At 27.6% G+C, this 24,660-nt stretch overlaps 2 protein-coding genes across 6 annotated transcripts in view; one reads left to right on the forward strand and one right to left on the reverse strand.

The window, feature by feature from the left end:
• RhoGAP68F (Rho GTPase activating protein at 68F) overlaps positions 1-18,263 on the reverse strand; it is a 50,269-nt gene extending 32,006 nt beyond the window's left edge. The window contains exon 1 of one of the 2 annotated variants that reach the window (XM_067286230.1): positions 17,855-18,263. In XM_067286230.1, the coding sequence (XP_067142331.1) occupies positions 17,855-17,912 (58 nt within the window). In that variant the 5' untranslated portion in view covers positions 17,913-18,263. The remainder of the gene's footprint in view (positions 1-17,854) is intronic. The other variant, XM_067286231.1, reaches the window with a different exon arrangement.
• On the forward strand, positions 34-24,491 carry LOC136988348 (insulin-like). Of its 4 annotated transcripts, none has more exons than XM_067286232.1 (5): positions 36-119; positions 16,239-16,358; positions 23,590-23,814; positions 23,890-24,115; positions 24,186-24,491. In XM_067286232.1, exons 3-5 carry the CDS (start codon positions 23,803-23,805, stop codon positions 24,383-24,385), a joined length of 438 nt encoding a protein of 145 aa, XP_067142333.1. In that variant the 5' UTR covers positions 36-119; positions 16,239-16,358; positions 23,590-23,802; the 3' UTR covers positions 24,386-24,491. The 4 variants fall into 4 exon arrangements, with proteins under 4 accessions (XP_067142334.1, XP_067142333.1, XP_067142335.1 ...); XM_067286234.1 differs by having other exon boundaries at positions 23,704-23,814; XM_067286233.1 differs by lacking the exon at positions 16,239-16,358 and having other exon boundaries at positions 34-119.
• The last annotated feature ends 169 nt before the right edge of the window (positions 24,492-24,660 follow it).

Below are 24,660 nucleotides of genomic sequence, written 5' to 3' on the forward strand. Positions count from 1 at the left end.
TAAAATTCACAATCAAGAGATAAGATATTCATTGCTTTATCCGTCCAAAGTACAAATGTTTATAAGTACAAGAAACTACTGTAATATGTTATTACTTTAAATTAACAAGCAAAACTAAGGTGAGTCAGCCTAAAATTATTTTTATGCTTATTGAAAATTTATAACCTAAATTCTTTCTTTCATTTTCCAATAATAATTCAATAATTTCTAGTAATTCCAATTACATTAGCTTAGCGACTTGTAGACTCTCTTACATAACTAGACGACTCAGTTAATTAACAATTTCAGAATATTAACCTTTCAATTATTAAATAAATTAAGATAATTTTATATGGATAGTATATACTTTACATTTAATAAATTTAATCAGTTTATGACATTTACTAATTATAACAGACTAAGACAAATAGGAAAATAATCTTTTATATTTTAAAATCATCAATATTACAGAATATATATAAAATATATTTATTTACAAGAAACAATAATTTATTTGGTAATAATTTATTTGGTTTATATATATAAGTTACATTTAATCAACTGTTTCAAAACCTTAACTGACATTAAATCAATAGTTATTCTTTTAAAAAATTAAGTAATGCATCAGTGGTATTTTATATTGTTTTAATTAAAATCACCAAACTCCAACAAAAAAAAAATTTTCAAATTTGTCTGAAACTAGGAACTGGAACCAGCAACCTGATGGACAATTAAAGATATGAGTGGATGAAGGTGTTATATTACAAAGTCAACCAATCTCTCCTAAAATGGAGACAGTTAGTACTGACCAAATGCAATCTACATGAAAGAAAAGTCTGCCAAGACAGATATCACTTTGGGTATGAGGTGTCGCGTACTCTCTGCTTTGTCAACACAAAAGTTTCTAATAAACTAATATTTAATTGTTAATATCATAATTTAAAAAATTTTTAATATTTGAGTGAAACAAATAATTAACTTTCTTATAATATTTGGTAAAATCAGAAAGCCTGACAAAATTTGCTTGATTCTGGTTACTGGAAAATGATCAATTTTTCTGATTCCAAAAAATTTCACTTACGTAAACCTTTAACCGGCATGTAAAATTAAAAACTTCTAATTTTCTGATTCCCATTAATCATCCCATCACTAATTTTAACATATCTAATCTCCATGAAATTACTGATATAAAGGAATAAAATAAGTAATTATTGACAACCAGCATAAATTAGATTTAGTTAAATGAAAAATAAACATTTTCTTCCATTTTTAACAATCAGCATCAGGTTTAGAACTAATAGAATAGAATGAATGTATTAAAAAGAACAAAAATTTTAAAGTTTTGAACATTGTGAAAATATGCACATGCTCAATGTTGCGTTTAACAAGGTTCTTCAAACTGGATAACAATTTTTAAAAATACCCAGTTTATACAAAACATAAAATCCAAACTTAATTCAAGACCTATTATAAGTCAAAGCAAGCCCTCCATGCAGTTGCTGGGAGTCCATTTCCTTAAAATTAATCGCCATTCCTCTTTTAAATGCTTTGAATATTTCTAGTCTTTCGAGATATTTCAGGTTGGGCAGGTCATTACTGTGTTGAAATATCTTGAAAGACTAATATTCAAACATTTAAAAGAGGGATGGCGATTAATTTTAAGGAAATGGACTCCTGGCAACTGCATGGAGGGCGTGCTTTGACTTATAATAGGTCTTGAATTAAGTTTGGATTTTATGTTTTGTATAAACTGGGTATTTTTAAAAATTGTTATCCAGTTTGAAGAACCTTGTTAAACGCAACATTGAGCATGTGCATATTTTCACAATGTTCAAAACTTTTAAATTTTTTGTTATTTTTAATACACACATTCTATTAGTTCTAAACTTGATGATGATTGTTAAAAATGGAAGAAAACATTTGTTTTCATTTAATTATATCTATTTCATGCTGGTTATGCAACCTTTCATATAAATAGCACATTGAATATCGCCATCAGATTATTGATGAATATTAGCAATTTGTGCATATCTATTTATCATGAAATTTATAAAAAAGTATATAAAAATCAGTCACATCAATACATACCTAAGCATTGTAACTAAAAACATTCAGTCATTATTTATCAGAGTCTGAACACTATTTAATATGTAGTCATTTGATTGCAAACCCTAAAGATCTGCAGGTTGGGAATTGCTATAACTAATTAGAAACAACAAAGTTTAATAAAACTAAAACAATAAAATGGTAAACTATAACAGCAGCCTAATTAATATAATTTTTATTTCATTTGCAGAAATCTACATATTCATATAATAATCCAATGATCGCCTAAATATTCTAGCTATAATATGCCTATGATTATTATATTAACTCATCAGGCTTTGACATGTGTACTATATCTACATATTCATGAAGTAAATAAAGATAACTAACATATTCATGAGTTCAAAAAGATAACTAACAAGAAGTATACAGATATTTTAAATCGTGATATTGTATCACATTAATTAAAATCTTACAATAATGTTACTTTGTTTGAACTGTATTGCATATAGAAAAAAAAAACAGAAAAATAATTGAATATTAGTGATCTCTAAACCATTTTTAGATACATACTATGTTAACATACAAACTGAAATCAATAATAGTTAATTGTTAATTATTATAAACTACTACATGATCTTCCTGTAGATATGTACTGTACTGTATGTACTATTTTTAGCATAGGACCATAATATAAAAATTAAAATTATCATAGTAATAATCAACAAATTAGAACTTACTTTAATTATTATTTAGTTATATTTAATAAGTTTATAATGCTAAATAAATATAAAGTTAATACGTGATTATAGTAATATCTAACACAGTTTTGAACAACTTCATGCAGACTAAATAAAAATATACAATAATTTTTGTTTAGTCTGCACAAAGGTAAAAATTTAAAAATTATGTAAAACAAACTACTCCAATATTCTTTTTCAAAATTAAATACTAAAATGTATTATGATATCAGGCCAAGGGAGTCCATTTCCTTAAAATTAATCGCCATTCCTCTTTTAAATGCTTTGAATATTTCTAGTCTTTCGAGATATTTCAGGTTGGGCAGGTCATTACTGTGTTGAAATATCTTGAAATATCTTATCATCAATTTAGACAAAAACCATAATTATTACAATGCATATTAATTGTCTTGAGATTAATGATAACTAAATTATATTAACATTTTCTAATAATTTCTGATTAATATCTAAGTAAATAATAATATAAATATAAAAGGTATTATTTCCTAGAAAATATTCAGAAACAGTAACTTCTGGAAAAAAAACTATTAAAGCTATGATTAAACCAATGGTAGAATGACCTATACAGTAGTGCACTCTAGTAGTGAAAATCTGCCACTTTGTTATGAACAGGTTAACAAATTTAGGTCATGCTATAATATAGGTTACCTTGTTTAAATCTATGGCTTAAGTGATTTCTTAGTTCCAGAAAAACATGCATCTTGCTGCAAACATAAAAAGGAATAGATGCATGAAGATAAGCACTAATATTTTGATATCAGTTTAGAAGTTATGGATTATAAAATCTAAGCTAATAAAGATTTTTTAATTATGATAATTCATGGCATTTATCAGTACAGTATCCATGGTTTCTGTTACCCAGATTAAGGTAGTTCAATATTAAAAGGAAAATTCTAGAATGAATAATTCATAAGTTTTAAATTGTGTATCATTCTGAATTGCATAATGAAATCCACTCCATTCAAGTTGGGATATAAATCATGCTGGATGTGCTACATACCAATTAGTCACTTAGAAGCAATTTCAGTTAGCAGATTGATTGTCATGGTATTGCATTCAAGTAACCCTTATTTTATTTAATAATGGCCCAAATTACGATAGTAGTAATGCTGAAAATTCAGATATGCCAGAGAAGCTAAAAAAGTACTTCCTTTCACTGAAAAGATGAAAGTTCTTAATTCAATAAGGAAAGAAAAAACTCTTTTGCTGAGTCCACATTCATGTAACTTGTTACAGTATATAGTGTTATAACTGTTCTATTTTACTAAGCTCAACAGAAACTCACTTAAATATGATACCAATCATAGGCATAAAACTACTGTATGTCTCATAAATCTGAAAACTCTGCCTATAATACAAGCTAGAATAATTTATACATAACAGAAAAACCCTAATTTGCCTGTGTTATGTGTATTCTGTTGAGTAAAAATTTAAATTACAATACTTTATTTGAGTATAACTATCAAGTATTACTATCAATTTGTTACTATATAATCCTTATCAATTACCTCCTAATTGATAAGGATTATAATTGAGTAATATGTATACCAAATGCACAAATACCAATACCTGATACTGAAAACCAACAGATTTGCACATCACTACTAGATGTGCTTCAAAAACCCAGAGAGATGATCAGCTATATAAATTAGGACCAGGGCTGTGGAGTCAGTCAGGAGGAATTTCTGGCCAGAGGAGTTGGAGTCGAAAAATGTGTCGACTCCAACTCTGGTATTTCAAATTTAATTTAATTTTTTATTTAAATGAAAGAAAATTTATTTTATATTTAATAATTTTTTAAAATGTTTTTGTATTTTGTTATAATTCATTTATTTTAAATACAAAATGCAACAATTTAATTAATTAAATATGTAGTTTTCTTTGTAGTATTTGTGTTTAGTAGTTAAATTGTTTTGACTTAATTGAATTCGAATATTTTTGAATCATTCTTTATTATCCCTGCTCTAAATGAGCACTCTATTTTTCTGAATGAGCGAGACTAATTGATCAGAGTATATATATTTTTCTTTTCTGAACAAGGGGCTGAAATAGTTAGATCGCACACTTTTTAGTTGGACTAACTTTTCTGGAAAAGTGAAATTGAAGTGCAAACGTTGTAGAAAAAAGATATGTAGATGTTGAATTTTATCACCCCCCCTTTCTCCTCTTATTAAATATTTGTTAAAAATTGACTTTTTATACAAATAAATATTAATGTAAGTTAAATATTAAAAATATTAACTATAAAAGTATTTGGGTAAATGCCCAGGGCTCCTTTCAGAGTTCAGAGTAGGATACCCCCGAGTGCCTTTGCCCCCATAAAATGACTTGGTTTTTAATTTTGCCGCAGTCAGCCTACTAAAATTGTCAGGAGTTGAAGTCGAGTGTTTTTTTTTTACCAACTCCACAGCCCTGATTAGGACTGTGGCAAATGATCCTAATATATCCAAACTCTAAACCAAAACATTAACTTTATTTCATTATGGACTTCAATGACTTCATTTTCATTTTGAAATGTAATAAAATAAACACTTAAAATTTTTCCAACTTGGCTTCTTTTTAGAAGCCAAGTTGGAAAAATCTTTTAATTCAGGATAAATGTTTTTAGCAATTTCAACTTCAAATAAAAAAAAAAACATTAACAGGATGTTCAATTTACATATAGTTGTTAATGTTTAATTTTGCTTAAATTTTTATTTCTAGTAAGGGATGCTAGGATACTAAATTCTGAAAATGTTTATCCTGATTAAAAAATATTTCTAACTTGGCATCTAAAACATTAAGTGTTTGTTTTATTGTATTTTTTTTTAGATTAAACATTATTTAATTATAGTGAAATATTGACAAATAATTCATTTATTTTATTACTTTAGATCAGTGGTTCCCAACCTTTTCTAGGATGCGGAACACTTTTGTGAGCAATTTTCTTTAGCGGAACACTTACTTAAGTTAATATGAAATACGTAAGCTTGTCATCAGTTATTTTATTAGAATTGAGCAGTTATAATTCAAAATCTCTACTCATATTATTAATGCCAATTCTAAGACAGGAAAAAATATATCTAAATAACTTTAATGGGAAACTTGTGCCTGATGTTTTTTACATATTTCATTCAGTTTTTATCATTGCCCTTATCTTATTCAAAACAGTAGTACACTCCATAAGTACGAGTCGTACATATATATTTAAGTTTATGAAAATTTTATGATTTTAATTTTTTGATATTTGGCGGCTCGAATACGATTGTACACTTTCCGATTTGCGACTAAATCTGTGGAACACTTGGGAGATGCTTACGGAACACCGGTTGGGAACCACTGCTTTAGATCCTTTTACAATCTATTTTATGAGGAGGAACTATAGTGCTGATTGATCAGACTGCAGAGCATTTATAGAAGTTTTATTTAAATTTTCCACATGTTCTCTTGACAATGAATCTATTAGCCTAATGTTTGAAATTTTATTTCTGTAATTTTGCTGTGTAAAATCAATAGTTTTATCAATATAGCTTGTGTCTTTAAATGAACTGATTCAATGATAAAAATAAATAATTATAACAGTCAGGAATTTTCTACCATAATAGTATAGTCTAAGCTTAACATAGGTAGGAGATATGTTAGAAGAAATTCCATAAGAATCCCTATAAGACAAATTTTACATAACAAGGAATATTCTGATATCACGTGGATTTTGTAATATTCACATATCTTCGGAAAAAATAAGAAAAATAGTAATATATCAAAAATTAGAAATCTTATCTGGAAACAGTAGTGAAATAGCCAAAATGGCATATAAGAAAATAAAACATATTATTAATGTTTGAGTACTTTTTATCTATGTTTATTATTTTAATTTTCTGATCCAAATTGATAGTTTTTGTTTGTTTATGATAATGCAATCTTCATGAGTGTATCAAAAAAAATTACACAAGTTATAAAACTTAGGACAAACTGTGTTGACAAATTGGTATAACAGTATAATAATTGTGCAAATTTATTTCATTTACAATATAGAAAAGAATAGATATAAATATATGTCAAAATTTAATTATTATTTTATAAAAGAAAATATAATATCATTAAAAATACTAACAATTATTTTCTAATACATTTAGCAATTTAGCATTTAACAATGTATTTAGTTCAAATTGATTTATTTATTTGAACATTCATAAATTCCTATTTGTTTTGTTGATACATCACACTAAATTCTAAAGTTAATATTAAAATAACCTTATCATCAGAGTTTTTAAATTCATCTCAAAAATTAAATATAAATTAAATTCAATAAAATCTATAATTAAAAAAAAATAAAAATAATAGTTTATTAATAAATATTTTGACTATATGTCATAATTTATTAATGCAATCACTTGTTTATATTTTCAAGGTGACATTGCAAAAATAAACTCATAGTCAGTCATATAGAAACTAGTTTATATTTGATATCACTATATCTGAATCATTTCATACTAAATCTAGTTTACAAGATTCTTAATATAAATAAATGAAAAGTTATTTATGTTAGCTAATTTAATAATAATAATTATAAACTGGATTTACTTCACAAATAGAATATTAGTAAAAATACCTAATACTTCCAACAGAAAGTGTAATAAAGGTACAAATTAAGGAAAAATGTATATTAATGTCATATGTTTAATTTCAATGAAAACAAAAGGCAGGAAACAAATTTAATATTTTTTAATTAAAAGATTTTCAGGAAAAAAATACTATTTTATAAATAAATTAAAATAGACTTAAAATTTGACATTTTACTTAAGTCAAAACTGTTTGAAAAGTACAAAGTATTGATACCATATTAGTAGGTAGTTACTTTATAAAAATTCTCATCACTATAAAGCACAGATTTCATAATAAAAGCAATTGTTTTGCTTTCTAATTTTATCATACAAAACAAGTATTATGTCAATACTTCAAATATTGACTTCAACAGTCAGATTTTTGGTTAGATTAAATTTCCAAAAAATTCTACTAAATCATGTATCATTCTAATCATTCTAATTAGATATTAAATCAAGTATCACAGGTAATATTTTCTAACATCAAAGCTCCTATAGAAAATATTTTTCTTTTAGCTGAAATAATTGGATAAATGTACTTAAAATTTATTAAGGAAAAAACCATTTTTATTTGATACATATTTATAACATTTGAATTTACATGATAAATAAAAAAAACTAGTAGAACTGCTTTAGTTTATTTCCTGAAGGAGAAAGGCAATAAAAAAATAAGACTTTTCATCATATTTAAAAATTCTTAATATTAATAATAAACACGTTTAAAATAATTCAAATTTCCAATAAAATGTACTTTTAACTTATGCAAAAGCAATTACACATCACATGATTGATAATTAATATATGTCATCATAATGCGTGGTACGATCCAAAAGTTCGGGGACAATAGTAATCTATGACAACAAAAGCATGTATTTGAAGTTACAGCATGTGAAATGGATTCTACCAAACCACCTCTACGTGTTCAGGTTAATTTCATCCATGTCATATGATTAAACCGCGAGCGCTGCTGTTTTTTTCCAGAGATAGTTACCTTTGTTCCGCAATGTAATAAAAGTGGAGTTTCAAGAACAACCTCCAACATTTCGACTTCGCCATGGTAGAATCACCGTACACCTTTGTTAGCAATTTTAAAGTCTCCGTAGGTGTTTTACCTAAATGCTGACAAAATTTAATGTTGGAGGTTGTTCTTGAAACTCCACTTTTATTACGTCGCAGAACAAAGGTAACTATCTCCGGAAAAAAACAGCAGCGCTCGCGGTTTAATCACATGACATGGGTGAAATTAACCTGAACACGTAGAGGTGGTTTGGTAGAATCCATTTCATATGCTGTAACTTCAAATACATGCTTATGTTGTCATAGATTACTGCAGTCCCCGAACTTTTGGATCATACCACGTATAATGATGTAATTGATATAGATCATTACTTTTTACTATACTTTCCTCCAAGCAATATAAGACTTTGGCTCAGACTATCAGTAAATTAATTCAGCTTATTTTAGTTATTTGAATAATAATAATGAATAAAAATAAATATACATCATTTCAAAAGATAGTATTAAATCTTATCAATTTAAAATGCAAAACATCATGACAATAATTAGATCAACTTGTTATGCCAGAATATCAGAAACAATTAACATTAAATATCAAAATTAATCACCATTAACATTGATATTAAAATACATAAAAAGTTTTAATTTTATTAATGTATTTATTTAGAAACTGCAGTAACAATTTTCACAAATGCACAATATGATTTATCATTTAACACTGAACAATGATTACTACTGAACACCAAAAAAAAATAGTTAATGAACTATATTTAAATTTCATTCTTCCAGAAATGAAATATTTGAATATTTTAAAATTTATCTATATATTAATTGAAAGGGGGTTTCAATTCAACTTAGTTTGAGTAAACATCTAAAAAATTTGGTTTAGGCATCAAATTAAAGTTCTTATCATGTAGAACCAGCAATTCCCCATTTTTCTAAGTTTTATTTCATGTAGTCTTCAAACAGTGGAACCTTGGTTAATTATACAGCACTGTACAATTAGCCTACATGTAAAAAAGTTTTATTTTTTTAAATCAAAAAGTGTTGGAGGAAGGACACAGATAAATATAATATAATTATATTTTTATTTAAAACTAGCAGTACCTGCCACGCGTTGCTGTGGCTCAAAATGTATCTATTATAAATGTATAACACTTCCCCATACGGGGGGATTTCGAAAAATCCCTTTTAGTGTACATTCTCTTGATGTACCCTATTAAAATGCAATCAAAAACACAAAAAGCCGCATCTAAAATAGTATAATAGAAGCCCAGTTCTTCATGGTAAGCCTTAATTTTGTCCCTATCCCCATGAAGGGGAATTTTGACATCTATATTATATAAAAACATGCGCGCATTCGAATGCAACATTGTGTCAAAATTTCAAAGCAATCGGTGAAGAACTTTTGGAGATTAGCTATTAGGAACAGACGAACATGTACATTTTTATTTATATAGACTAAGCATCGAGTGTGTCACCAAAGGCTTCAATGCAGAATCTGAATATTCTTACATTTGCCATTACTAATTTTTTTTTCATGTACCCTGGTTGAAAATTGCTGGTGTAGATAATACCTCTGAAGAGAGATTTGAGAAGGTGCAATGGTTCAGGCTTGGCAAAGTGGTAAATGTACTGTACAATGTTAAGTCTATGGGACAAACTTGTCTGAGTTCCATCCTGTTAACTTTATCTTGAATAATTTTTTTGTGTTTTGCAGTTTCATTATTGTAAATATTGAGGTCAATAAATGCACATTTTAATGCGCATTTATTGACATTTGTGTCTTAGTAACTATTAAGACAATTGTTTTTATCACCCTCACCAATCTGAAAAGCCCAAGCAATGATAGACATAAGCAGCTATTCCTATGCATTGTTATTTAGAAAGAACTTTTATAAATTTCAGAACAGTAAATCAACTACATAAAATTTAATTAATACTCTAAGCAGGGCTGGCTTGATAGATGAAGCAATGTAATGACTGCCTCAAATGGCAAAATGAACTGTCAAATATGTTCAAAAATAAATAAAGAGAATAAGCCACAAAGTAAAATCCCATAAATGAACTTTTAAAGTTTTTATAAATATTTCATACAAAAGTGCTGCTATTGGCAACCATACTGGAAGCTCCAACTGATTACAATTAAAATACATTGTGTTTAAAATAATGTAGTAGAATGACGGTGGGAATATATTTAAATCCTTGCATTGGCTAAATTAAGCTTTCTTTGGAAATGTTCTGCAAAGTTTATGAATAAATGAATTTATTCCATAATAAAATTAATTTATTTTGCACCAATTGTGTTTATGCCAGCTTGTCCAGAATGCATAATTGGCATAAAATAAATGCAGCCTGTATACATTTTGTAAAATAAAGCTGAGAAATTTCAAATTTCACAAAAATGTATTTTATTGCAGACAATAATATACTAATACTTGAGTAATTTACTAAAAATGGTCTTACATTTCATAGAGACCTATGAACATATTTTATTAAATTCTGTAATAACATTTAATAAAACATTTAACACCTATCACTGAGAATACTTTATTTAATTAAACACAAACGTTTTCAGCCTAATGGAATAGGCCAAGGATGGTGAACCTATGGCACGAGTGCCCAAAGTGGCACGCAAGAGAAATCATCTGGCACGTAATGTATCATACGATTTCTGTCTTTTTCAATCATCCTTTCTGTTTATCACCCGATCATCTTTTTTTTCAATCAGATTTTTTACATTTATTCGAATTAACCGTATTCGTTTAATTTCTTTAAATATCATTATTCGAAGTCTAAGACAATGGCACGCATTAACATCTTTAAAGCTAAGTATGCTTACAATATGGCATGCAGACTCAAAAAGGTTTGCCATCCCTGGAATAGGCCATCCTCAGGTAAACTGGCATTCGAATGTATTTCAAAATTGTAATAAATAGTACTGAATATAACTTCCTCAAAAAACTGGAACAGTATATATAGATTCGAACATACACCTAAGCACTATTTTTCCAGCAAATAAACGTAAACAAACTTACACTTTGAATGTTTTCAGCCACAAATTTATTGGCCTTCTTCAGCATCAACACCGATGTTATTCCTGTTTCAACAGCTTTGAAACACTACCTAGACTCATAAAATATGTCACACACTATACGTCACAGCCGTTTACGATCTTTTGAAATTTACAACGTGGCAGTGTTCTATTTATAGAACGCTCCCCCCTCCCCCCATTGTTTTCCTGAAGAAGGCCAATAAATTTGTGGCCAAAAACATTCGAAGTGTAAGTTTGTTTATGTTTATTTGCTGGAAAATTAGTGCTTAGGTGTATGTTCGAATCTATGTAATAAATGGAACGTTCAATCATTATATATTCAAATTTAAAATGAAAAAATTGCTAAATTAACAAAATAAATACATAAAAAGGCATCACAATATAAGGGCAGCTACAAACTAAGAATTTTTATATTTTAATTTTTATTTTATGTAGAACTTCCATGCAGAAGCTAATCCATCCGCATCCCTTGCATTAATACAGCCATCTCTTAATTTACTTTTATAGATTTCAATCTTTTCTTGTTGCAAAGTTAACGATGGGGACTGCATGGTCTTGAGAATAGTTCCTTCACTCCATTTAACTACAGAGTCCTCCACTTGTGCCATACTTGACAAAACTGTGTTAACCTTTATTGATGTCATATTTGTGTTCCTTAAGTCTAATAGCTGAATTCCTTCTTGTGACTTCAATATAGTCCTTCTTAATTCCTAACTGTTGATTTTCAAACAGAATTCTATACATGCCCACTTTTTCTTCTTTCTTAAGCTTGTCTTTGTCATTTCTGAGAATACTATACAAATTAGGAGCTCTTTTGTAAATTATTTTGGAGTGTTTATTTTGTTTTTATTATAAGTGAACTTGGCGATTTCTAACTGATTTGTTTGGGTTCTTAACCTTTTGTCTCCTTCATATCTTTTAATTAGCCCTTCTATTGTACTTTTTTTATATCCCAAGATTGAAGTTATTTCTTTGATTCTATTAATCTCCTTCATCCTGTCTAGTAGATTAGAGCAATATGAATATGTTCTTCTAATGAGTACACGAAAAGCTGACAGTTTGTATCCATACAGGTCATTCGAGTTAGTGGGAACATAAAGAGGACCGTATGTTGGTTTTATGTAAATACCCATTGTTATACAATCTCCTTTCAATTGTATGTCTATATCTAGAAAATGTGAGGATGGAATATTCCATTAGGCTGAAAATGTTTGTGTTTAATTAAATAAAGTATTCTCAGAGATAGGTGTTAAATGTTTTATTAAGTGTTTTTAAAAAAGCTGGGTTTGATATTTAATTATTAAATAATAAATTAAATGTATCATACTATATGTAATGTAATTATCTAACAATAGATAAATACATATTTTAAAAATGTCTAAAACAAATTTAACATGATGATTTACTGAATTCTTTCATGTAAATGATCGAAAAAAACTTTTAATTCTGTCCTATGAGCACCATTATGATCTTTTTTCATAGGTATAGTCAGCCCACAACAAAAAGTGACTGAATGACCCAACAGATCCAAGACAGATTATGAAAAATGATAACTTTAATAGATATGTTTTTGATATAGCAAAAAATTACTACTTTTACAAGATAAAATTTTTAATTCTATAAAAATTTTCTAAGTGAAGTTTACAAAATTAAGATCTAGCTAATGTATTTTGATAAAACAATGGAAACATTTTATTATTGGTAATCCTTTATTCAACAAAAAAAATTCCATATTGTATACACATTCAAATTTTTTTTTTGTCTTACATTCTATAGTACATAAGAGGGGAAAAATTTGAATGCATTGAAGATGGATCAATTGGATCTTATCAATAAATAAGTCTATAGTTCCTATATGTCTCTAACTACAATATTCATTTGTTTTGTATTTCTTAGTTTTGTTAGACACTTTAAAAAGATAATATTTTATTCATTGTTGTTTCTATCACTGTTAAAATATATTCTCTTTTGTTCTATTCTTTAGTTTAAATGATCAATTCAATTTATAACAACTTCCGTAGAATTTAATATTTGTTTTTTTTTTCATTCATCTTAATTGATGAGTTTTTAACATTATAATTAAGCAAAAAACAATTAAGTGAAAATCTACTTTGGATATTCTTACAAAGTATGGTTAACTTAATTTGTGAATAAGAGAAAAAAAATCTTCCAATCTTCCATCTTAATATTTACTTTTTTAATTTTCTGATATTATGATAAAAATAAAAAATTTAGAATTTATGTATATAATAGATTGAGTAATTGTCTATAAAAATGTGCCCTCTAACAATGCCAAGCTTAGATTAAGAATAAACCAAACAGTTTTGGCATTAAAGTTGTTTAGTTTGAAAAGTTTTTAACTAAAAACAGTACTTTCGACATTTTAAAATGTCATCTTCAGATTGAGCATATATAGCATTCAAATTACAATTTTTAAAAAAACTTTTTTAAAAATTGTAATGAACTTTTCAACATTATTACTTGAACACATTTGTTCATCTGAAAACTTTAAAAATATAATAACAATCTTCTTCTCAAACTTACTGGGATGAGTAAATAAACAATCACAAACAAAACCTTTTTAACCAGTAAATAACCTTTAATGTAGTTTCCGAACATTTTCAGCCTTCACCAAGGCCTGCCTCGGGTGTTTAACTAAACTAACTTCCAAAAATTGGAATGTTAGAATGATGATGCTCGACTTTTAACTTTGAATGATTGAGGCAGGCATGGTAAAGGCCGAAAACATTCGGAAACTACGTTAAAGTTCATTTACTGGTTAAAAAGGTTTTGTTTGTGATTGTTTATTTCTTTAAAAATATAAAGAGCTTTTTGAAACATTCTTATTTCTAAGTATAGACAAGGAGAGATTCAGGATTATAGGGGCTTAAGCCCTGCCCATTGACACAAAAAATTTTAACGTATTTTTTCAAACTTCAAAACATTGTTTTTTAAAACATTCATGATGGCAAATAAATTTATTGAACCAGTCCTAATATAATCATTGTGCACATGTCAATAAAAAGACTTTAGTAATTATTGAAATATTTTTATTTTTTCAATTAGCCCCTTTTTTGGGTTCATCAGGATCCACTACTGAGTATAAAATATTCAAACAATTTAAATTGAATATTTTAAATAACTGTTATTTTATGATTTAAATAATTTTACTAATTTTAAATTGTTTCATTTCCAAAATTTTAACCTTATTATTTGTTATGACTTCTTAAAAATCATTAAATATAAAAAAATAGCTGTTTTTATATATTTATTTGACATTTTTAAAAAAATGTCAACAAATAACTTAGTTTGAGATATTTTATAAAAATTGCTTTACTTTTAAATAAAATATCTGCTTAGGTTCAAAACTTTTGCTTACTATATCTCAAAAATCATTGTTTGGCATGAAAAATATATATATTGTATTTACATAAATCAACTTGTATGTTAAGAAAATTATTTCTATACAAACAAAAAATGAAATTTAGGAATTGTTCAATTGCTCAAAAAAAATTTTTTTTTCATAATTTTTTTTTTAATTTTAAAAGTGTAATGAAAGTTTTTGAATTAATTTAGTTAATATTGAACAAACACAGTTTCTACAATAATTAATCATTTTTTCCAATGTATCCATGTCTATCAAATTCTAAATATTTATAATTTAACAATATTTCAGCAGTGTTAAAAACTTCTAAAACAAAGTTTTAGAATTTTTTTAACTGCTGAAGATGAATAATCCTTAGCATTTTTAGATGGGTTTAAAAATCTAAGGATTTTTGATATTTAAGATAATATGAAATTTTAAAAAGAAAAAGAATAAAACAAAATTTATACTCTCTTGCAAATACTGTATACTTTATGCTTAAATATAATTTTTCTGATGATAGAAATATTATAGTGATACTAAAAGTTTGAAATAATCAATAGTGATTTTGATTTTATCACATCACTGATAAAATTTTTTCATTCCACCAAAGTTAAAAATTAGCCTAAATGACAACAATATGATTAAAATTATCTATAACAACTGGTATACAATATTCATATAAATAAACTTTATGAAATTTTTTAAATCTTTGATTCATTATTATTTTTGCTTCAAAATGGTTAAATTATTATTAATTACAAATATTTTAGAATAAAAAAAAAACATATATAATCAAATGTTTTTAAAACATTTTAAATTTATTATATTTCAGTTTTTTTTATATTTATTTAATCTGACCTATTTTCATATTTTTAACTATGTGTCAGGTAAAATAAGAATAAATAGTTTGCAAACATATTTTATATACAGTACTGTGAATACAATAACTACTTCATTTTCTCAAAAACTATAATGTAATACAATTTACTGTAAAATACTTTATATTTTTATACATAGTTTGTTTTATTTCTAATTTAAAAATAATCCCAATTAAAGACAATTATTTAAATATAATGAATCTTATATTAAATGCTATGCAGAAAAGGTTTAAACTGAAACATTATACTCACCAAATTTACATAAATTCTTACCAAAAAAAAAAAAAAAACTATAAATATTTATAAGCACAGCTTTTGATTATTTTAAATTTAAAATAAAAATTAATTTCTAGTTTTTAAATTTTATATTTGGCTAAATATAATATATTTTTACTTGAGTAATAAACAAAGAATTAGAATTATTATTAAGTTATTTATTATTCAATTTTAATATATATAAGTCATATTTGTACAGTTTCATCATTCTCACAATATCAAATTTTATTTTCAATTTTTCCTAAATAAGTTTAATATATGAAATTATTTCTGTAGGAAAGGAACATTAATCCACACAAATGCTTTCCTTGTCAGACACCTTTATTTTGTCAATGTCATAGATGCATTTCAGGAACTTTCTTTAGTATGGCACCTGGGACAAATAACACTGACAAGGTAAGCATTGTTCCTTTCTTAAAGAAATAATTTGCATTATAAAAATTATAATACTATTCCAAAGTACAACTATCCTAAAGTTTAATAATGTCAAAACAAAAATACAGCTCCAGACCAAATATCTGGCTTTCAGAAATCTGGAATTACCAGAAAAATGGATAGTTTTTGAATTTGGCAGACTGTAGTATAGTCCACCATGAGTTTACTTTTCATTTTCCATAGAGTACACATCACATGACACTAATACCTGTGTGAGTACTGGCATATGGTGTGTTAAAAACCTTTCTTTACTCTCAGTTCTTAACTTTCAATTGTTATTATAAGAATATATTTAGGCTGTGTCCAAAAAACCAGCAAAATCCAGAAATTAAGATTACAGTATTTCTTGTCCCAAGCTTGCCAGATATTTGGTCCAGTAATGTTTCTTTCAAAATATGAATTGCTAATACTTTGTGAAAAATGTATAATTTTACAAATAAAAAAAATTAATAGCATGTGTCATTTCCAAATTATAATAGTTTTAAATTTCTGATAGAAAAATCATTAGGTTGGGATTGCTTTTGATGTTCGGGTAAAGGAAGGTTAGAGCACATGTAATGTACTGTACATATATATCTAATTAGATCACACACACACACATATATATATTGGTCTAATTAGAACAGGAAAACTGCTTATCAAGAAACAAAGTTAAAAACTGTATACCCCAATTTACTTAAATTAAATAGAATTTAAACATTTATCATCATTTTAAATTCAAAATATTGGTATCTATGGTCAAGTTATCTCACTCATTTAAAGAAAAATTTATATATATTTTAAACTCTTCCAAAGAGTTTAGAACACGGAGAACTCGGAAAAGTTATTCTAAAACCACTATTTTTGAGAAAAAATTTAAATTTTAGTAGTAGTAGCTTCTGAGTAATTTGTACACATTTAAATTACCCAAAAGTTAACTTCTACCTAAATTTTACATCATTTGCCTTCAAATCAATTGATATTAGATTTAAAACATTAATTAAAACCCAATATACTTTCTATAAATACCTAATACGTAATTTTATTCACAGGTTATTGCACAACCGAAACCATTATTGCACCTTATACGCCTCCTAAAATACATTTCGGCCCTCGATGTTACATGGCCTTGTTGGTTAGGAAATCGTATATTATCATAACAATGTTAATATATAACATTGTTAAGTATTTTTGCCTTACGTATAATATACAATTACATAACCGACGAGGGTCATTTAACGAAATGCATTTTAGGAGGCACACCAGGTGCAATAACGGTTTCAATTGTGCCATAACCCTTCTATAAAATTATGTACTAGGTATTTGTAGAGAGTGTATTGTATTACATATAAAAAAAGATTAAAGGCTAATTAATATATAAAATTTATGAATTATACATTAGAATGTTTTTAAATTTTATAAAATATCAATTTACTTGTAAATGTGAAATATAATTGATTGTATTACTGTTTCCTTACCTGAAAATCTTCTCTCATAAGGGGTATCTAAACCATTATGTCTCCTGCTGTCAGCCATGTCTTACAAGTTTCAATTGCAGAAATTATTTTTAACTCACATCGAAAAATCATCCAGTTTTTTTAAAAAAAAAATATCTCTCTTACTATCAAATTAACACATGATATTCTTTATAATTATAATTATAAATATCAGATTTAATTAGAAAAGAAAAATTAACCAAATAAATGAATGAAAATGACATTAACAACTCGATTATCCGTTTCTGTGATACTTTATAATGTAAATATAGATAAATTTTGATAAAATAAAAAACAAATTGTGACAATTAGAGCATTTTCATTGAGAACATTTACGCACTTTGTACGCCATTTATCCGGAAGTACCACTAAAATGAAAATGAGGCGGCATGACGTCATCGCTTGAGTCATTTCCCTTTTAGAAAACGAAATTTAAAGTAGGATATTACGCTAACGTCATGAAATTTCAAAAATCTTATCGTTTTTTTTTTTTTTTTTTGTTATTTAGCTTTTAATACAATAAACAATTTAAATAGCTAAAATTTCATGCTATGTTTAATAATAATTCGTTATTCTTTCATAAAATGTTAAAGGAATAACAAAATAATATCATATATTACTAGAAAAACTACTAGAACAATTTTTTAAATATTTAATACTGATTAAATAGGATATAAATAATAATAATCGATCGTAAAGTTTAATAATTAATTAACTTGTGTACTACACGCGGTAATAAGTACGAGGATAGCATCATGTCGCGTCGAGAGTACACTAAATATCCTGCAAAATTGAAATATTTCATTATTTTTGTATATGAAAAATGACATTTTTTAATTTTTATACTTTTATAAGAATATAAAATAATAAACAAATTACTAATATATGTTTATATGCACTGATGATTGGTTTAATTTATAAACAATGAAGAATTTACCTTTTCCGGATGAGAAATTCTTAATAGTTTATTTTTAATAAATAATTTCTACCATAGAAAATATTTACACATGGAAACACGGACGTTATGATAATTTTTGCTATTATAAAATGTCTTACAACGGGAGATATTCGTTTATTAACAATAACTGAGGACGAATCGTGACTAATATGATTTATCTTTAGTCACGATCTGTTCTCGTGTTTTTCCTATCTGAATGATGTCGGTAGATAATCTTCAGATGGATTATCTACCGACATCATTCGAAAAAGACTAATGATGTAATATAGACGGTGATAGTCAAGGCCGTCGAGAGCTTCTATTGGACTCGATGGTAAAGTTGACTCGTTTGTCCCCTTGTTTTTTCTTACGGAATACGAAGAATGTGTATGTACAGTACATACATTTAACTCTTTCAGCCTTGTGGGCACTAAGAGGTCCTTTGTTTCAAACTCATTATGGGTTGGGCTAGGCCCACAATAGGGCGGTCGGATGGTGAGGGATGGGGCTAGATATATCTAGACGGACCAGTCCCGAAAAATTTCAGGGCGTTTTCGACCCGTCCGGAATCGATCCTGGGTACTCCAGAACGGCAGGCTGCCATCTTAATCGTTCGGCCATCTTCCCATTAATGTTATAAGGGTAGTGACCACTACGGGTCCTGCACTTAAAAGTTTTCTTCGGATCCGAGGAGAAATTTCAAGCTTCTACCCTTCTAGATGGTTTTAGTGATTGTTGCCAAAATTCTTAGACACAAAAATTATAAAAGAAGGAATTTAGACCATCCGAATTCCTTCTTTTATAATTTTTGTGTAATCATTTGTTTTCCTGATTCAAATTAGACATTTTTTTTAATCTTCAAAATCTGTCCTGCAATGATCCTGATACTAACATTCTTACTTATTATTATTGATTGAAACGTTAGTTCGCGAATTAATTGATTTCGTAATCACTATACATTGGAATTCGAATCCGAGTCTTCAATTTATTTTGATTATCGGAGTTTGATTTTATTGGATTTGTTTCTTAGTCTGGAGTCCTATTATTTATGCCTCATTTAGCAAATTATGGGAGACTCTTATACATAATAAGTTGGTACACGTGATTTTTTGTGAACTTTTTCTATTCTGCAAGCACTAAGATGGCCTTTTTTCACCTGCATCACAAGTCAGAAATTGGAGGAAAGTTGTGAGGAACGGGACCTGACATATCTACTGTATATCAATTTAACCATAAAAATTTCTAAGTCTATTCGATCCCAATCAAGGTTATCAGAGCAGCAGAATTACGATAAACTTGTTACGTAATTCTACCCTCGTCATGGATTGATAATAGGTAATGTTATTACGATTCTTGTTTCACGAAGAAAAACTGAAGATCCGGATAGGATTTGAAAGTAGTAATAAAATAATTCCTCATAACAGTAAAATAAAATTTACTGCGCAGTTATTCGAGTTACAGAATGAATTAAAAAAAATTACTCATATCGCACAATATACATATAAATTTAGCTATTTCTGTGAGATAAATAAATTATTTAAATATTTAAATAACTAATGAGCATGTAAGGCACATGTAATCAATAATGGTTTTTTATTATTCTAAAATTATAATTTCTTTAGTAATTAAATAAAATAATTCTGCATTTATTAACATTAATAAACAAGTAAAAGCGTAACAGTAATGTTTAATAAAATTCGTTTATAGAAAAAACAAAATCTAAAATAAAAGTGAATGTTTATTAATTTAGTTTTTGTTTCTTTCTATGAATGTTTTTTTATATATGTTTATATTCAAGACAAGTCATTTTCAGGTCTTGTAACATATGCAAAATAAATCATCATTAATTGCATTATTTGTCTAAATAAGATGTCTATTAATCAATTCTTGATGGATCGGTTTTATCAATGCAAATTATGATCCGGTCTCCTAACAACGTTCCTGCTCTAATATAAATTCCAGATTCTGAAAAAATACAAAAATTCCTCGGTTTATAATTATGGACAATTTTTGCGTTACGCACCGTTTTATGGTAGGCCTGTAACGCGAATTTGGATTAGATCACTAATAGGCGCTGCATGGAGAGTTCATCAAACTTATTCTTTAGTTAATAAATAAACAATTAATTCTTTTGAAACAACTTCCATTCAAGATGAGAATGGAAGTTATTTCAAAAGAATTAATTATAAAAGAATCTTCTTGAATATCTTTATTATGGATTTTCAAAGCTTTCGAAGCGTGGAAGCCCTAAGAAAAGTCATAATTTTTCCTGCTATTCAGCAAAGACTATTCGCAGAAGTAAAAATCCTAGTGCAGTTGAAGATCTCACAAGTCAGTGGGGAATAGACACAGAAAATCTTGAGTGTTTTGAATCTTTTTTGTGCGACAGTACATCTAATCTGCTTGAAAGAATACCCACTGGACGCATTAAATAGAGTTTACAGAATTTTCAGTTAATAGTACTTGCATGACCTTTCGTCATGCAAGCGCTACTAACTGTTCTCCTAGTTAAACATATAACAATGGTTAAAGGGATTTCAAATATGGATACATGGATTCAAGAACGTATCCAACTTTTGTAGATTATAAACTTTCACTTACAGCCTGATTTTCACTACAACAAGTATGCGGTAGATCCGTTGGTTATTTAATGAGGACAGCCCATATTAGTGAGTTGTTCGTTCGCAATAGATCAATGGTAAGAACTGTGCTTAATACATTAAAGGAACTGGATTTAATGCATTTTCGCTTAGCAATGCAGGTGAATTGTCTCAATTTTCGCTCATTATGGATAAGTCTGATTTACATTGAGTTTGGCTGAGAGATGAGAACGACGTTTTGATTTGAATTAACATACGTCTCATTAATTGATATATTATGAGAAGCAGGATCAGATTTTGTGTTACTTGTTCGAAATAAAACAACTATATCAGATTTAAAATAAATGTATTATTTATATATTTAGTTTTAAAAAGTATAAGTTAGCTAGATGGTTATCTACAAACCTAAGGATCCAGCTTCGAATCCGAATGAGATCCTTACAATGTAGTATGGAAACCGATTTTCATCCCTCAACTTTACTAGACGACCTCAATTCAGTTTGAATTCGTCTGTAAGAAGAAAATTGAAGCAGGTCATACACTGTAATAAAATTTTTTAGTATTAATACGCTAGCTGTTATTGCAGGCGTTAAATAATAACATGCGAATGTCCTTTATTTCACTAGATTTAAAATAGTCTATCTGAGATCTGTTCTCAAAATTCCGAACGTTTTCATTATCGGAAGGATGCATTTTTTGATTTTAGAATAGGAATTTGATTACAACTTCACAAGAAAAGGCTTATTTTAATCTAGAAAATTCATAAAAATAATTAAATGACTGATCTATTAATGTCATTCTATCTAAATTTTAACATTTTTTAAAAACAAAAACAACACATATTTAAGTTTATGCTTTAACTATTTTCTCTATTAATAGTTTCTAATATCTGATTGTGCTAAAAAATCATAAATATCTGATACAATTTTAAAAAAATAATAACCACAGCAAGCTTAAATGCAAGCTTAAAAATTAAAAAACAAAAAATATATATACTACACTCAACACATCAATATCCTATTTTGTTTTTGAAGTTTTAAATAAAATTTAGAAAAGATTTTAATATTTAAAAAAGTAATAATAATAATGACAAGAATAATTTATTCAAAAGAACTAGGTCATTCGAAACGAATCAAGAGTATCGCCCAAGTGTTCACTTGTTTATCTTTTTTTTCCGTATATTTTTCATCGTTTTGGTTGACAAATTTGGCATCCTTCACTGTATGATTTCGTCCGAAAAAAAAAAAATGATTCATAAAATCTATCATTTAGCAACGATGGGCTTCCAGATGGCAAAATTATAAAAAGAAATAAGTAAACTTCAATCCTGTCTATGATGAATAGACACGATTAAGGATAGAAATCATCGCTTCATCGGTCAATAAGAAAAGTTTCATTATTTAAAATTAACGACGGCTGACAACGAGTTTCGCATCTATCGTGGAAAGAAAACTTGTAATACCTGTTGATTTGTAACAAAATGCCTCAATAAGTTATTAATATATGGATAAAAGTATTAAAGAAAGGGCGAAATCTGAAGCGGGCAACTGCTTCTTTATCTGAAATCACAATTTCGAAATATCGTGTTTCTAATGTAAAGTTTCTCATTATACACATTAATTCCATTCCCTAAAAAAAAGAAGAAAAAAAGGGTGATTTTCATAGTAGATTGAATGTTTTCATTTTTTTCTGACACTTATGCTATACTTTATCGTCAATTTTAATATAAAATTATTATATATACAAGGAAAAAATATATATTTTACCTACAAACTATTAATCGTAAGTAATTTGTTAAATTTAAATAAAAATTTTCTGCAACGAGTTGATTTACTTTCCCGGCAACATTTAAAACTGCGTGTGGCGCCATCCGTTACGATATTTTATTTTGTTTTAATTTTATATTTTTAAGTACTGTAAAATGGAAAAGGGCTTAATTTTGAGGGTAGGGACGGGTTTTTATAAAAAATTGTAAATGCTAATAACGAGTAAAAACAATCCAAAGAAAGAAAGAATAACAAGCAAATAGTCATTAAGTCCGACCATACTCGAGATATGACACACGATCCCCTTTATCTTTCTACCCCGTCGGTCTGTAACCTTCAACTTGGATGAGAATTATTAATTCGTATTACCTAAATCTTACTTAACCGGTGTTTGTAACGAAGTGTTCATTTCAGAATGTAATCAGCTTAATTTATTAGAGATTAACGTAACGACTAAAAATCATGAAAACAAGGTTTTTTTTCCGTCCGTCCAGTGCGAATGTGTTTATTTCCCGGATAATCTCACAGATTAGCAAGAAGTAGACGAGTAATGCCAAAGGAAAAGTATAAAAGAGAAGAAATGGCTAATAAACACATGTTTCCTCGACAAAAACAGTTGAGATCGACATGAAAATAGAAGTGAGTAAAATTTTAGAATTTATTGGTCAACATGTTTTAAACGATTTGTCTAAATGTGCTAAATATGTTTCTTAGGTTGGTTCCATAATCATTCTTTCTCTTTATGTTTGCATCCTTTTGGTGAATATCTCAAATTCTTCGCCACCGTTTTCCCAAAGAGCTATCTTCTATCGCAGAAAAATACAAGCATGTGGTTCCGAGTTAGCGGATGCACTAAGTCTCGTTTGCAATGGATCTTATTATAGCCCTCCATCTGCCATTCAAAGAAAACGATTCTTTTATACGTATGACGATTTATCAAGTAAGTAGAAATATATTCTATTTTTCTTTACACGTTCTTATAATCAACGATAACTTTTTAAAATTTTTAGATCCTTATTGGAATCTTGTGGCCAGACAATACGGATATCCATTTCGAAGAATTTCTCCTTTCTTTTCTAATCGAGAGAAGAAGAGAGGCGTGGTAAACGAATGTTGCCACAGTAGTTGCACATTCCAACAGATTAGTGCTTATTGTAACCAATCTGTATCAGAGGATTACGAAGAAAAACGCAGCCTATGGATGAAATAAATTGTTCAAACCAATTTTGAAGTTTTCGATGCCACTTTGAATTTTCTAATGTAAATGCCCTGTTCATTTTCGAAAGAAAATAAAATAATGCAAAGAATTAATTTTACTAAGTTAAATATTTTTATTCCATTCTTGACTTATAGACTTAAAAACCAAAATTGTTTTTCTCCGCCCCGTGGGCACTAAGAGGGCCGTTTTAATTATACCCATCGTGGGTTCGGCTAGACCCACAATGATATAGACCACCCCAAAAAGAACTAGGCTGATGTCTTGAC

The sequence above is a fragment of the Centruroides vittatus genome, unplaced genomic scaffold (assembly GCF_030686945.1).
Source record: "Centruroides vittatus isolate TY-2023 unplaced genomic scaffold, ASM3068694v2 scaffold_3293, whole genome shotgun sequence".
Classification (NCBI taxonomy): Eukaryota; Metazoa; Arthropoda; class Arachnida; order Scorpiones; family Buthidae; genus Centruroides; species Centruroides vittatus.

Coding starts and splice junctions, on each gene's coding strand:
- LOC136988348 (XM_067286233.1), top strand. Junction 24,116..24,185: donor TACGTATGACGATTTATCAA/GTAAGTAGAAAT, acceptor TAAAATTTTTAG/ATCCTTATTGGAATCTTGTG.